The sequence below is a fragment of the Staurois parvus genome, unplaced genomic scaffold (assembly GCF_062004578.1).
Source record: "Staurois parvus isolate SC_StPar_1 unplaced genomic scaffold, SC_StPar_1.0 ptg000336l, whole genome shotgun sequence".
Classification (NCBI taxonomy): domain Eukaryota; kingdom Metazoa; phylum Chordata; class Amphibia; order Anura; family Ranidae; genus Staurois; species Staurois parvus.
Genome location: NW_028318132.1, coordinates 2,543,517 through 2,560,420, shown reverse-complemented (window position 1 = coordinate 2,560,420; position 16,904 = coordinate 2,543,517). Strand labels below are relative to the sequence as shown.

General features: G+C 38.3%; 1 protein-coding gene across 2 annotated transcripts in view; it reads right to left on the bottom strand.

Annotated features, from left to right (window-relative positions):
- Positions 1 to 2,992: 2,992 nt before the first annotated feature.
- Positions 2,993 to 16,904, bottom strand: part of SGSM1 (small G protein signaling modulator 1) — a 283,179-nt gene continuing 269,267 nt past the window's right edge. For both annotated transcript variants that reach the window (XM_089684112.1, XM_089684111.1), the window contains 2 exons: positions 16,257 to 16,424; positions 2,993 to 14,047 (listed from right to left, as the gene is read on the bottom strand). In XM_089684112.1, coding sequence (XP_089540238.1) covers positions 13,959 to 14,047; positions 16,257 to 16,424 — 257 coding nt within the window. In that variant the 3' untranslated portion in view covers positions 2,993 to 13,958. The remainder of the gene's footprint in view (positions 14,048 to 16,256; positions 16,425 to 16,904) is intronic.

The window sequence follows — 16,904 nt, the reverse complement described above, 5'->3', positions numbered from 1 at the left end:
TATATAGTGGAGAAAATAATTATTTGATCTCCTGCAGATTTTGGAAGTTTGCCATCATAGGTGTATTTTAAATGGTAGAGACAGAATATCAACTAAAAATCCAGAAAAAAAAAATCACAGGATGTAAATGTTATAAACTGAGTTGCAGTTGCAGATCCCCAAGCAAAACATGTTTTAGTACTTGGTGGAGAAATCCTTGTTGGCAAGCACAGAGGTAAGATGTTTGTAGTTGGTTACCAGGTTTGAACACATCTCAGGAGGGTATTTGATCCACTCTTCTTTACAGATCTTCTCTAAATTCTTAAGGTTTCTTGGCTGTTGCTTGGCAATTTGAAGTTTCAGCTCCCTCCATAAATTTTCTATAGGATTAAGGCCTGGAGCATGGTTAGGCCACTCCATGACCTTAATATGCTTCTTCTTGAGCCACTCCTTTGTTGTCTTGACAGTATGTTTTGGGTCATTGTCATGTTGGCAGACCCATCTTCAGTATTCTTTCTGAGGGAAGAAGGTTCTCATTCAAGATTTTGCAATACATAGCCCCGGCCATTGGCCCCTCAATGTGGCAAAGTCAGCCTGTACCTTTAGCAGAGAAACAGTGCCAAAGCATAATGTTTCCACCTCTGTGCCTGACTGCAGGGATGGTGTTCTTAGGGTCATAGTCAGCATTTTGCTTCCTCCAAGCATGCCGAGTCAAGTTAATTCCAAAGAGCTCAATTTTTGTCTCATCTGACCACAGCACTTTCTCCCAGTCCTTCTCTGAATCATTTAGATGTTCATTGGCAAACTTCAGATGGGCCTGTACATGTGCCTTCTTGAGAAGGGGGACCTTCCGGGCGTATTTCAATCCATGGCGGCGTATTGCATTATCAATGGTTTGTTTGGTGACTATAGTCCCAACTGCCTTGAGATCACTCACAAGTTCCTTCTGTGTAGTTTTAGGCTGGTCCCTCGCTTTTTTCATGATCATCCTTACCCCATGAGGTGAAATATTGCTTTGAGGCCATTGAGTATTGGCAAATTAAAGAAATACAAAATAACCATCATTCTAACAGTTGTCTGCTTCTCACCAAGCTTCTTGCTGATGGTCTTGTAGCACATTCCAGCCTTGTGAAGGTCTACAATCTTTTCTGACAGCTTTTTGGTCTTGCCCATGGTGGTGAGGTTTGAATGGAAGAAAGAGATTCTGTGGACAGGTGTCTTGTATACATATAACGAGTTGTTGTTAGGAGCACCTTCTTAAATTGACAGGACTAATCTGTGTACCACATGAGCACATAGCCAGTCTGTGGGAGCCAAAATTATTGTTGGTTGGTAGAGAATCAAATACTTATTTTACTCATTGAACTGCAACTCAATTTATACCATTTATATAATGTGTTTTTTTCTGGATTTTTGGTTGATATTCTGTCTTTACCATTTAAAATACACCTATGATAAAAATTATAGACCCTTCATTTCTTTGCAAGTGGGTAAACTTACAAAATCTGCAGGGGATCAAATAATAATTTTGCCAGTGCGGATCAAATACCACCAAAATAAAGCTCTATTTGTGTGAAAAAAATTATATAAATTTAAAATGGGTACAGTGTTGCATAACTGAGCAATTGCTCAGTGCAGAACAGCAAAAAATAGCCTAGTCATGAAGGGGGTAAAACCTACCGGAGGTCAAGTGGTTAAATAGCTAATTTGGAACAAACTGGCCAAAAGAAATCATTTCCATTACTAAATTTTTCAGTGGATATGTGCGCTGTATCATACTGTCGCATCTGCTACACACAGTATGCAGCACTGTGTTCCACATCAGTATGGACGACTTCCCATTTGCAGCCGGAACAAAAATGAGTCATATAAGAGTGCTTTTCAGCCAGAGGAAGCCTTGTATTTTTATGAGTGAATACAAGACTTCTCCTGATTGGCTGAGGTGGAGATCGTGACATCAGCTGCCTGCCCACCACAGCCAGAGGAAGCCTTGAATTCACTGAAAAAAAAAAAGCATAGCTCCCTCTGAATGGCTGGGAAGAACTTCGCCCGACTTAAATTTTGTTCAGGCAGCTTATGAGAGGGCTCTTGTACTGCTGTGAAACACAGCGCTGCATACCTTATGTAGCTGGTGCTACTACAGTATGTTACAGTGCTCCCAGCTGCAAAAAAATCTTAGCAATGAAAATAGTTTGTTTGGGCCAGCTTGGTCCAAACAATCTTAAAAGACAGAGTAAAGAGAGAAATTTTAAGGATGAATTACTCCACAATGACTACAGCTACATAGGTCAGTGAGGGTTTGTTCTAAAGCTCATTTACTGTTTTTTATAGGAGTATGTACTGTAAATATTTGAATGACCATAGCCTGGCCAAACTTCTATTAGATACGTAGATATGAATGTTAGTAAAGTGTATACCCTTATTACTTTATACTAACTTTCATACCGTTAAGGGCCATAAATGATGGCACATTATTCTTCTAGGGTATTTTGGTGATTTCTTTTGTCCAAGTACTCCTTTTAGAGAAAATAGTTGAAGAAAATGTGAAGCACTGAAACAAGTGTAGCTGATTTAAGTGGCTTTTTGTAAGTATGGAGTCTTTATATAAAATAATATTCAAATATTGTTTTTTAACTGAATGCATAGTAGATATTTTTAGCTGACATACAGTTAGGCTTCTCTTGGCAAAATACTATGGTTGCAGCTGCTATACCCAGTAGAAACCCTACACAAATCTGCCACTGCAGTTGTGATTACTCTTGGCTGGATGTGTGAAAGCTGAACTCAAATTTGTTGCTATAATGTACAGAATAGTCTTTGCATCGTTATTTAAAACTAATCTGTGACTCAGGGCCTGGCTTCCCCTACTTCTGGGATAAGCCCTAACTGCCCACCACCACTACCCTACCCAGTAAGAACACCTTTACTGATCAAAGAGGCACTCTTATTGAACAAGGGGTGTGGCAGCTCTTCAGCGGTGTAAAGCACTTCACAGCAAAATGTAGACAAGACATTGACTTGTAAATTTTTAATATGGCCCACGTTAGACAAAAATAATGCTTTGTTTGCAATTGAATCTGTAGGCTGATAAAATGCATTTAAGATGGCAGTTTAGGCATATCCTTGAACTGAGCATATGTACAAAATGTGTTTTATTACATATATAACCAACACTCATATGGATATTTTAGTAACAACAAGGAGTTTTATTGTTTGAAAATACATATACCATATATAATATATTTTTGTTTGCCTCTTAGTACAGAGAAATTTACATAATAAAAATAAAATTTGAATAAAATCATATAAAAATGTCTACCATTGTTGAGTTCTGAGGCTGACAATAAATACAATTAGACACAAAAAATAAATAAATATAAGCATATATCAACGTTACCCAATATGTTTTGCATTTTGACTTACCATTAGGAGCTCATTTTCATGCTCATTTAAGCAAAACATACTGGTTACAAGTGATATGTTTGATGTATAGTATACGTAAAATGACATAAATGTGGCATACATAGATTAATTCTCACACACATGGTACATGTAATAGTACAAAGACAAGACCAAATCAGCACTTTGTGAAAGGCCAGAGTCACCACATAGCACCAAGAAATAACACTTCAAAGTGAAGCCAAACTATTATCCCCCAGAATTCACTAATTTTCCAACTGAATCGAATTAGAAAAATGTATGATTCTCCGGAGAACGTGGTGTATTTTGTTTGAAAAAATGTACAAATCAACCCCTTAGTTTTGTTGAAACCATGCCTGAAGTAGGAAACTAAGTGTTTTTGAAAGCTTGTACCTCAAACTACAGTTAGTTAGCCACACAAAAGGTATTGTCACACGAATTGCACATTTTCACTCCTAACACTATCCATGGCTAGCTCTGTACAACACTCTACTACTAGCAAACCCAATTTATAAAAGATTTACTAGTTACGTTGACGAATATACTGCAAGTTTGAGGGTTTTGTTTCTGTTGTCTTTGAAACTTTATAGGAAGTTGTGCAGAAAGTAGGATCTTGATGGGGCACTACCAGAAAATAACTATAAAAACATACAGGAAACTAGAAATTAGAAGGGTGGGTGACAGTTCAGCCATGGCAGACCAAGTGACTACTATTAGGCCAAGCAGCACATAGTTTCTTCATACATGTTTCTTGACACCGTAATATCAATTGTCAATTATTTATAGAAAGACTGTGTATATAGTATATAGTCCATATATGTCTATCAGTTTGTTAAAGATATAATGTGAAGCTTGTTACAGTTGTACAGGACTGAGAGGTGGGAATGAGAGGCAGTCTGCGTCCAGGGCCAATCACTTGCAGGAACCCCCGCTGGGGTTCTCACATATAATCACAGGCAAGGGTGCGTTTGAAGGTGTGAATGCACCCTGAATTGGTAAAGCTCTGCATATTTCCATCATCCAATCATGTACTAGTAAAAATACTTTTTAAATTTTTCTTGCACTTGATTGGGTATTTGTTTTTACAAAGTAAGGCTTCATCACATTCACTAAGCTCTGGGAAAATGAGAGCACAGTCTATTTACCTTTCATAAATCAGATCCATTGTGTTTATGAAAGTTAAGCCTGAGTGCACTTACAGTTTTAGAGAAAATTACATTTTGTATGGGAGTTGGGCAGGAAAGGCTCTGCTTTTTTAACTTATTAATGCCTGAAGGCAAAATTAATCTTATATGGCAAAGTTGCGAAACTGCATTCAGGCTTTATTTGTAAAACTGTACATACCAATAAATTATGCCTTGTTATTTTCAGGATATATCAGGCCTTCATTTGGTGGTAAATGGTGTCTACTGATTAAGGTTATCAACCTGAAATAGCTGTCCACTCTTTTGGCAGTCTTCACATCAAAAGCATGCATGTGTTGTATATAGTTTTAGTTATATAGGGATTGATTTGCTACAGTTGTGACCAAAATTATTCAACCCCCAATGCTGTAAAGGGGTTTAGGGACTATAGTGTACATTTGGAATTGTATTCAGAATCAAATCCTACAAGGACGTTGTAACTACCCAAATGCAACTAAAATGACATCAATTGTTTATGTAATACAGTAGTAAATGGTTCTTATGTGGTTTCTTCATTGCCACAATTATTCAACCCCTTAAAGACTACCACTCTGAAGAACAGAGGTTCATACAGGTGCTTTCCATCAGGTATTGAAAACACCTGTGGATGTCACCGAGCAGCAATCAAGCATAATAAGCACCAATTAGGCAGCTTTAAAATGACTGTGATACTCAGCTCCTTCTAGACATTTACTGGTGTGGTTACAAACATGGTGAAGGCAAGAGAATGGTCCAGGAAGACAAGAGAAGAGGTGATTTCTCTTCACAGGAAGGGCAATGGCTATAAGAAGATTGCAAAGATGTTAAACATACCAAGAGACACCTTAGGAAGCATCATTCGCAAATTCAAGGCAAAGGGCACTGTTGAAACGCTACCTGGTCGTGGCAGAAAGAAGATGCTGACTTCGACTGCTGTGCGCTACCTGAAGCGTAGAGTGGAGAGAAGTCCCCGTGTGACTGCTGAGGAACTGAGAAAAGATTTGTCAGATGTGGGTACAGAAGTTTCAGCCCAGACAATAAGACGCACACTGCGTAATGAAGGCCTCCGTGCCAGAACTCCCAGGCGTACCCCCTTGCTGTCTCCAAAGAATAAGAAGAGTCGACTGCAGTATGCCAAAAGCCATGTGGACAAACCACAAAAGTTGTGGGATAGTGTTCTGTGGACTGATGAAACAAAATTAGAACTGTTTGGGCCCATGGATCAACGCTATGTTTGGAGGAGGAAGAACAAGGCCTATGATGAAAAGAACACCTTGCCTACTGTGAAGCATGGTGGAGGGTCAATCATGCTTTGGGGCTGTTTTGCTTCTGCAGGTACAGGGAAGCTTCAGCGTGTGCAAGGTACCATGAATTCTCTTCAGTACCAGGAGATATTGGATGGAAACGTGATGCAGTCCGTCACACACCTGAGGCTTGGGAGACGTTGGACCTTTCAACAGGACAATGATCCCAAGCATACCTCCAAGTCCACTAGAGCATGGTTGCAGAGGAAAGGCTGGAACATTTTGGAGTGGCCATCGCAGTCACCAGACTTAAATCCGATTGAGAACCTCTGGTGGGACTTAAAGAAAGCAGTTGCAGTGCGCAAGCCTAAGAATGTGACTGAACTGGAGGCCTTTGCCCATGAAGAATGGGCGAAGATACCCGTAGATCGCTGCAAGACACTTGTGTCAAGCTATGCTTCACGTTTAAAAGCTGTTATAACTGTAAAAGGATGCTGTACTAAGTACTAAGATTGAATGTCACTTGGGGGTTGAATAAAACTGATAATGCTGTGAGCACAGAAAAGACATTTGTGGTTATTTCATTATAACTGTTATGTTATATTTGTCTGACCTACAAGTGCCTCTTTAATGTAAATGTAAGCAAGATGACTGAATGATCAAAAGCAATGTCAAACTGGCCAAAACACTCAATTTCAGTGGGGGTTGAATAATTTTGGTCACAACTGTAAATCATGTGCAAGCAAAACTGTTTTTTTTTTTAAATTGTCCTTGCATGTGAAGGGGTATTCTTTGCAAAAGTGCAACTTCACCACATTCACTGAGCTCTGGGGCAAATTCCTTTGCAAAGTGGACAGCCCATTTAGTAACTCAACCCCATAATGTTTATAGCGATATAACTATGAAGGGCTGTATTTCACGGTGCATGTAGCAGAACTAAGAAATAATTGTTGGACACCTCTAGAATGCTGTTTTGGTCTTGCATAAAGCAGAACTCAACAAATGGTGGCACAATTTCATATGAGATTATGAACACTCTGTAAAGAATTTCACTCTATAAAAAACATAATCATTACCAATTTGAAATGTTTCACATAAATAATGCCAAAAATTATACCATATTTATTTTGTTGCATCTCTGCATGTTTAGATATAAACTAAATTGTTTACAGCAAAATAGTGTCTTCTTGCAACATTTTCATACTTTAGCCCTGATGGACTAGGTATAGTTGGTGTTGTAATTTGAAATGAAATAGGTATTCTGAAGTGGTTAAAATAATGGGCAAAGGTGAAATACTACATGACTTCTGTATTATGTACTGGTGACAACCATGACACATTTCATTAACAGGAATAGCTTGTGTTAAGGTATTATATCTTGTGATCTCCAATGTTAACAGTGCTTTTGTGAGTTGACTCTAGGGTTAATTAGATTACCTGGCATCTCATGGTGAGTCAGGGACTATGACAAATACTTGTATGATTCATTTCACATTCTGTGCTAGGTAACGCCACAAAGTGCAGTTAATGAGTAACTCAATATAAAGTGAACTGGAAAAACTGTACTGTGGTATCTGAAAGCATTCAAAAGTGGGCTGGAGTGAACATGGTGATATATGTAAGTATAATCTATAGTAATACGTCATTCCCCTCTTAACCATATCAGAGCATTTATAAAAACATTAAAGAACAAGTTTATAAAAACTGTAGAAAAAAGGGCCAGTTCACACCAGAATGCGGTGCGGGAAACCCATGTTCTGTGCGTGTTTCCCACACTGTGTTCAAGATGCCCTGCAGTTGTGATCGGCAGTGGGTGTCAATATTATGTTAGTGACACCCCAAATACAGGTCGCTATGTGATGCGGTTGCAGTGGGCTTCCAAAGTAGTGCATGCACTACTATTGGTACAATGTAGCGCGTTTTCAGCCCATTTCAAAATGAATGGGCTAAAATCACACCGCACAGCATTGCATGTGAATTACACAGGATTCCCAGTGTGAACCAGTCCTGAATAAAAATAAAACTGTTGCATAGACTGATGGCTCATATCTGAGGTTTTATTTTGCAGGAAAACCAAAATATCACATCTGATTGGTCCTTAAGGCCAGCAACTCTTTTTATTTTACAGGGTTTTTTTAAAGGGTTATTTTACTTTTAATTGCATAAAAAATTCATATGCATTAGAGCTCTGTCTGTACAATAAATGCTGTCCTCACTTTAAAAATGGTCCTTACTTTTGATGCGGCTTCTACAGTGGGATCTTCTCTGTTCTGCTGTTGAATGCATGCCCCTAACAACTCACAAACCAAGCACTCAGCTATGAGAACCATGCATTTGCAGCCTATTCCGTCTCTCTCACTTGTAGAATGCTGAGCTCAGCTGCTGAAACAAGAGAAAATAGACTGCACATGCATGATTAGAAAGCTGAGTGCTTATTTGTGAGGTGTTGGGGCTGTGCACCCAATGGTTGGTCTGTCCTGCCATCTATGTAGGATGGAGAGGGAGAGCCTACAGTAGAAGCAGCATCAAAAGTAAGGATAATTTCAAAAACGGGAGTGCATTTTAATGCACAGATAAAGCTGTTATGCATATGGATTTTTTTTAAAAATGCCATTACAGGAGAACTAACTCTTTCAATCCTTTTTTTAATCCTGTTTTTCTAAACAGGTCTCAGTTTATAACTTGCTGCTCCTTCTGATGATGCAATTGTATACAGTTGTACACAATTACCAGTCATATTTAATTTGTTATTCTCCTAGAAAACAGACAGGGAATCTTATTAGTTACTTTAGGCAGCATGTCTGATTTATATCTTTTTGTTCTCCTGTGTTTATAAAGAGGTCCCATTTTATAACTTACTGATCATGTATACATATTAGGACTTACTAAACAGTAATACAGTATAGTAAATGCTTCAAACAGTTCCATGTCATTTGTGATCTTTCTATATTTAGGATACAGCACAGATAAAGATTTTTCATTTTAGAGTTAACTGTGTTGAGGCATCTGTTGGAACCATATGCCACATATTTAATGGAATTTACACTCAAACTAAGTTATGATATCAGAGAGGTGGCCCCTCCAACAGTGGCCCTGCTTTTTCATAATCTCAGCAAGTCCATCTCTGCAGGCATATTAACACTCACAGAGAACTATTATATCTAAGTGGACTCACTGTGATACACATGTTGGACAACTCCCAGGCCCAAGACAAAGAAATGTGTGTGGCGATCCATTGTACTACAAGGATCAGGGCCCAATTAAAGTTTAAATTAAAAAAAAAAAATGTTTCCAAATGAAAATACTCAGTTTTCTTAAATGTATGAGCAGAAATAATGGATGGGTTAGCAAATGGTGGCAGTGACTCATAAAAAAAGCATATAATACATAGTTGCATGGCATCATTTAGGCTTTACTCAGAGAGATATATCTATATATTTATCTAGTCTTCCTTTGCACTAGAATGAGGATATAAATGATACACATCTTATTAATGAACTAATCCTTACACAAGGTAAAAAGAAGCTATAAAAACAGATGGGCCACATATGGGAGGTCTGTATTGTAAAATACATGATTAATTAAAATCCACACAGTTGATTCCATCTATAATTGGGGGATATTTTTTTTTACTACAGATGGGCAGAGATGGCATTCTTCTTGGTGGTGCCAAGAATAATTTTTAGATGGTAGTTTTTTGTTTTTTTACAAAAAGGCAATTCTGTGTTACTCAATGTGCCATTGTGTCCTAAAAAGAAAAATGTATTGAATAACTTCAATAGGCTGGGGTGCAATGTCACAATATATATTGGGCCGGTGTTTCCTTATTTTAGGAGATTACAGTTAGGTGGTTTAGAGTTAAAAGACCAATTGAACCTTCAGTTTAAATAAGCTAAATATATTCTAACAACATTAAAACAAAAGGCACTTAATGTCTTTTAATTAATTTTATTTCTAGATCAGCTACATCCTGAGTAGTAAAGCCTACCCCCTGCCAGCAGCTGCAGAATGGTACCATAGCTCTCTATGGTGAAACATCACTCATGTTGCAGAGGTCCGATAGGCCCCTGGCAGAGTAAGAGTCACAGTTCTCCAATCAGCTTTGAGCTTTGCCAATTGCAGAGCTATAGGTCTGACTCAATAGGGGGTGTGTCAGACCTCTGCAATGAGACCACTGCTTCCACACAGAGAACACTGCAGCTACTGGCAAGGTACAGGCTTTTCTACTCAGGCTGTAGCTGCTAATGAAAAATGAAAAACTGTAAGACACTGAGCACCTTTTGTTTTGATTCACCTGTTTAACTGTTTTAAACTAAAGAATCAATTGAGCTTTAAAATTAAACTGTACTAGGGTCCAAAGGCAGACAACACAAAATGTCTGTTATCAACTTTATCTAGCTTCTTTTTTATCCATCTCTCAAAAAGTATGACTTTGTTAAGAAGTCCAAACTTTAAAGCAACACTGTCATCGCTTTCAAAAGGTGAAATAAAGTCCTCACTGCAAAGCGAACAAATACCAGTTACCCACCTCGCTGCCTGTACCACCACAATCAAAGATAATCAAAATTCTCAGCTTAATGTTTAAGTAATTTGTGCACCTCCATATATTTACTCCAAAATGTGATCAGCAAAATCTGCTGACTCATTAGTGCAAAATGATAAAGCATGCAGGCTGAAAGAAAAAGGTCTAACAAATTCCTTCATCCATGCTACACATTGAGAAGAGACGAATGTAATGCTGCATCTATTGCATTGCTGGCTGTGAGAATCCCAAAACAGTGCCTGTGTGTGACTGGATGTCAGCGCTGTTTAGTTAACAAATTTCTACCTGCCTCCTTTTATTTTTCAATTCAAGAATTTCAGGCAGAGTGGGGCTGCCATAGTCACCCACTGGTTAAATTTTGGCTGGTTCATTAGGAACCAGCCAAAATGTGCTTAGCGTTAAGCTGGTGTTAGAGCTTTGTGAACTGAGTCTATATTCTTGTATCCTGAGGAAATGTGTATATACACTGCTGTGACTTAACTCTGCCCTAATACGGATGAAAGGTACAATTCTGTAGACAGCTCACAAAAATTTTGGTGAACACATAATATCTGTAGTAACTTTTACCGGAGAAGCAACAAAATAAACATTCAGAACGATAACATGTGGATAAAGGCAATACACTGAATATCATATATGCTTTGTGATCCATATCATTCATAGAAAGTTGGAAAAATAACATCACTCTTTATGTGTTTTTCATCTCTTCACACAAACAGACTCTTCTGAACACATATACAAGATATGTCTGCAACATTTAAGAGATACCTTTACTGATAAAATGATTTACACACACTAACTGTAACAAGGACACACAGAAATGTAAAGTTAATAAATAAATAAATACTCTTTACCCTTATTATAAGTTATTCAAAACACTGATATCTGAGGACACAAATGTACTTGCAAAAACAGCAAAGATAATTACCTATTATATTATGATAGAGTTATAGAGCCATTTTTAACACTGGATATGCAAAGTTGCTTTTTTGTAGGACCTGAAGCCATATCCCCAAATATCATACTTTATCATGTTTTTAATAAAAATATAATTTAGCTGAGTTTTTTTTTTTAACGCAACTACACCACTTGCCAACAACACCAAAAAAAAGATAACATAAAAATACAGATTTAGGATAGTAACTTTTTCATCAAGTTTACTCAGGTTCTTAAGTCCTCAGGGATGACAAATGGTGTTTGGGGGCCGCTTGGTTAATACCATGCTTTCTCAATGACTTTTGAAGACAAAGTAAGCAGGCTTGTAAAGTCCCTCTTACAAGAGTCTCAATACAAGTCCTAAGCAAATTCATCTAACTAAAATAGGTAAGCATTTCTAAAATGCCTTTCTGGGGAACAGTAAGCTACTGGCACTGACATTGTTTTATTTATACAATGAAATGGAGCATTTACACCCACTATTTTAATAATAAAATTCTGCATGCTCTTTCTTGTTAAATGCAGAAGACTAAGGGCAGCGCCACACAGGGGTCTTGTCTCCTACTGGGAGGTACTATGCCTGCTGTCCTGTCAGACAGGAGTCTGTTCACAATTTACCTTTGTTTTCTACATTGGGAATATTAGTTCAACGTGGGGTTTCAGGGAGGTGAGTCTCGGTATAAAATAACTGTTAGGAAAGTACACGTCTGACATGCCCTCCAAAGCAGTGTATTCCGTTTGAAATGTACTATGTGAGTAGCAGAACTACAACAAGGAGCAGACTACATGAATAGAAACTCTGAATGAATGTTGTGTCCCACTGGTCCTATCAATTCTGTAGAGAGAGGCAGCAAGACTCACTGTTTCATATTTTACATGAAAAAATATATTGGACAGGCAACAACTGCTCTACAGCAGTAAGTCAGGATAGCTTTAACAGAGTTTTCTCCAAAAAAACTACTTTTATGAGGAGCAGAACTGTTAAATATTTGCAGAGAGTCACAAATGTAATGCTGTATAAATAAAGGCCAGGTGTGCCATGTTCTGAACATATGGTTCACCCTCTAACTACTGCATCTATAGCAGGGGTTCCTAACGTGAGTTCAATGTTAAATATTCTTTGGAGGATGGCACATAGAAGGAGTAAGCTTTCAGCAGCACAACAGAGGTGGGCTGATCACAACAGTATATATATTTACATTTCATTTGGCAGGTAAAATCTACAAATGCATGTGCTCCAATTCTGTATTCATTACAGTGGCACTTAAGATTGATAGGTCAAGTCCAGATAAACCAATATTATAGTTCTGGGTGGTTGCTGGTGGACTGAATCACCTTGCCTCCTGTCAGCATTGCATGGACTTTAATGCAGCTCAAATTTAAGTGCTACCTTTACTTTATGCTGTCTCATTAATTTAAAATAAACAAACAATTGAATATTTAGAGTGGGGTTCTGCTACAATGGGTAACCTGGAGACCTCAGCTACAGACATCTTAAACCACAGTCTCGTAGAGATGGTCAATGATTCAAGCTGCTAGTACTGACTCAACAATTAAAAAAATGTTTTTGTGGACTGACTGTTGAAAATGACTACATAACATTACAATGCATGAAAAGCCAAATTAAAATATTCTTGCTTTTGTTATGGTATGCTTCAGCTAATATAAACAGGAAAAGGTGGGAAAGATCAAGCTTATTCTGCTCCTTGCAAAAATGAACAATGCTACCCTCTTGTGTTGTGTACTCCCTTCCTACTGACCTGCACGTAAGAACACAAAAATACTGCAAAAGGTTATTTCACAGCTGGGATTTGCAGAGTGCTGGTGTCTTTACTTTTCAGCTCTGCGCAAATCTTTAAGCATATCACAACTAATGCCTCTTTTTTCAGTGTTAGTGACAACCACAATTATTCTCATACCACATCTATCAAAATAAATAAATGTAAAAACGGAAGTTTCAGTAAAAATAAATATATTCAATATATTTCCCCCTTCTAAACTTTCCATTGTGCCTATAAAGCTTCCCTGCAGTGATAACGCTGTGTAGCCAGCTAGGAATACTAAGAAGAATAAAATCTGAAAGTGTACATGTTGGCCCTCCAGAAGGACAACATGGGGGACCCTTGTGGAGATTAATGTACAGAAATTAGCAGCTGGTTATGTGCAGAAAGTGAAATCACGTTATATTGGAACTATCATTACAAATAAATTATACATCAGAGCTCTATTTGTGCTAATGTTTTCTAACTATGGCCATTATCAATCCCTCCTTATGATCTGTGCGCTGTGTATCAACAGTAACCACTAGGAAGGATCAGAAATGAACTCAAACTCACCAACTTCTACAGACAGAATCTGAAATCAGCAAGAGGAGCAATTGTGTGTTGAGGTCTTTGGTTTAACAATAAACTCACAAGGTCAAATGAAAAAAAAAGTTAAACAAAGAAAAACATGGGAAATTCATTCTTGTAGTAGCCATTTCCTCTGCTACTAAAACTGGCTTCAGTTTCTGGCACTTACTTAAGTAAATAAACTGGCTGATTAGATATTTTATAACCCTTTAGCTTCTTTTGAGACCTGATTCCATTGCTGAGAAATGATTTGCAGGGCTCCATGGTGTTGGAAGTTTTCTGGTGTGGTGAATGTGGCTGTGCTTCTCCCAATGGCACCCATTTACTTGTTCTCGATCAGTGTCTGCACTTTGTAAACCAGATCCCGAGCAAGCTTCAAAATATGCTTTATGTTGTGCCTCTCTGCCATTTCTGAAGTACAGAAAAGAAATGACATGTGATACACTGGAAAAAAACAGCAAATCCAAAGCAAGATTTTGGATTATTAGTAAACAAAGTAGAATTCAATAAACCTTAACAAACGCCTCTGCCCCTCGCTAACTGCATTTCTAGGCAGTGAAGGTAACAACTGCTAAATCTGTAGTGTGATTTTCTTGTGAAGCGTGATCCTAAAATAATAAAAAAAATTATAAAATATTTTTGGGTGTCCAGATTCCAGCACTGGTAGTTTTCAGCGTGGGCTCTCTGCTTAAAAGAAGAAAAAAACCCCACAACTTTCAATAAGTGTCCCTAACATAGAAAGCACATCCTAACTTTCCCCTACCTGAAAATTTAACCTCTCCACTAAAACAATGCCATACCTCTTAAGCCACCCTAACACTTAAAAGAGTGCCTAAACCCAAAAATAAAAATTTGAAGTTCATGTCTAGCTAAACCTTTTTCTTTTAGTTTTGGATAGAGTATGAAAGGACAAACCCCGGTCAGGTTTTTAATGCTATCTGGTGCCCTAACAAAGAATTTTTCCCTTATTTATCATCAAAGTGACAAGAGTTTCACTAGACAGTAAGTGACAAAGACAAAAATAAAAAGTTGAGAGGTTGCCCTTATAAACGAAAATAAAAAGGTACTTTTATTTATGCCTGGGCTGCTGTTGGAGATTTCCCCTTATTTCTGATCTGGTAAAACTCTCTAACTGATCCTGGGTAGCAGTTAAAAAAAACTCAATAAGAGATCTAATCCTTTCCAATGCTACTGTATATAAAACTAAAAGAAAAAGTTTTGCTGGACATGCACTGTGCTATCTGACAGCTTACCTTAGATGTGGTGACTACATTTGTTTTTAGTTTTTACAGGCCTTTTTCCTTTATTTTCTGGTACAATCGGTTTTTTTTCATTTGAGACGGAAAGAGCAAACTGAATAGGCAAGTCCCATGCAGGGGATCAAGACAATTCAAAAAATATGTCATTACAGAGGTAGCATATTTTCAGGACTATCCAAAGGAGCAACAGCATTTAGCTTCCGGTGGTGTCCGTGCACCATGGCCCAGGTTTGGTCAAAACAAAGGAGTAGGATTTCCCATTCCTTGTTGGAGGGGAAAAATTAAAATCATAAGGGAGGGAGAGAGAAAAAAAAAACAAGGGCGGAGAAGGTTGGGCAAGGAAAGGTGGGGAAGAAAGGGGAGAAAATAAGTATAGAAAAGGCAGAAAGTTGTCAGGAAAAAGAGAAGAAGAAAAGCAGGGCTAGGTAGGAGAAGAAGGTACCTGCAGGTTAGGTGGAGCTCCACAGTGGTCCAGAAGACTGGTTAGGGGCAGAGTGGGGAGGGCAGAACACCACCACATGCTCTACACTTTGAGGAATTTGGAGTGAGAGTCATGGAGTATACTGGTCATTTTCTCGTGGACCATATGGGTGGTCAAAATGCTCCTCACCTCTGTGAACCCAATTGAGGGCTTCTTCCAAGCCCTGGCAGTGGCTTGCTTTGCAGCAATTTGTTCTTTATTTTCATCCAGTGATACTGCCAGTTACACAATTCCATCCTGGGGTGAAAAAACTCACAATACTGTATCTAGGGAGGAGCAGCATTTATTTTACCTCCTAATTAGGCCTTTAACTTTTAACCTTCTCCTAACACTTAACCCTTGTCCTAGCACCTAAGATGCTAGGTGCTAACCTAAGAGGGTTTACTCTGTAGCTGATTTATTCACTTATTGAGTAAATAGCCTTTTTTTGCTTAATTCCAGCTTAAGGTGGTGCCATGATCACTGCCCCAAGTTTCATTTTTCAGGGTGGCTCCTTTCTCTTGCAACATCCTATAGAGCCACCCTTGCATGCAGGGATTGGAGCTATGCCTCTCTGCACTGCGTACATCAATGGAAATACATAGCCCGCACTCCCCTGTTCCTAGAAGTCGCTACATGTGGGCACAGCGTTGGATCAAGTGAGGACTAAGGTAAGTATAAGGGGGAAGCAAGCGGGCGATACTGCTACATAAACATTTTTTTCCTTAATGCAGGAAATGCGTTAAGGTAAAAAAAATTTAGATCCACTTTAGCTGCGTCCCTCAATGGCCAGCACAAACAGACAATTTTAAAACAAGGATACTGCCATTAGCTTTAATTAATTCAGCACCTACAAATGCAGCTCAAGGTATACATTGAATAGCTTGTGAAGTTGACTTACCATTAAAGAACTTTATTATATCTGTAAAGTCCATATTGTTTTCCAGAATGATATCACGATACACTTCTACCAAAGCCAAAGCAATGAAGAGCACAAAGTGAGAAGAGGACACCTGCTTCGCAGCCCAGATGGTTTCCCATACAGAGAACACGTCATCATAAACCAGTTCTGTTAAACAGAAAAATAGAAGCCTCATAAAACACTGACAATCACTGTCAATATGCAAACTAACATAACCCCCTTTCTTCCTGCCCATGGTGTCTTAGGCTTCATTTACTCCAGTGTGCAGAGACATGAGTTTTTCTGCATGTGTTCTACAAGGGTACAAGGAAAACAGTTGTTCTCTATGTGCCTTGTTCACACCACAACACTAGTGTCATGTGCAGATTTTTTTCTGCCCAGGAATCTGCAACATGTATAAAACTCGCTGAACCACACATGAAAACTGATGTAAAAACTACATTCTCTGCAATTGAAATCTGTGTGGTTTTCCATCTGTTTTTCTGCACATATTGTGTGAACGAGGCATTATGGTTTTACCCAGCCATATAGATCTCACAATAGAGACATATACAGTAAGCAACAATATCTATCACTTGGTATTCTAAAATAATTCTCAGTTGGAAATTATAGTTCAGAGGGAAGAGC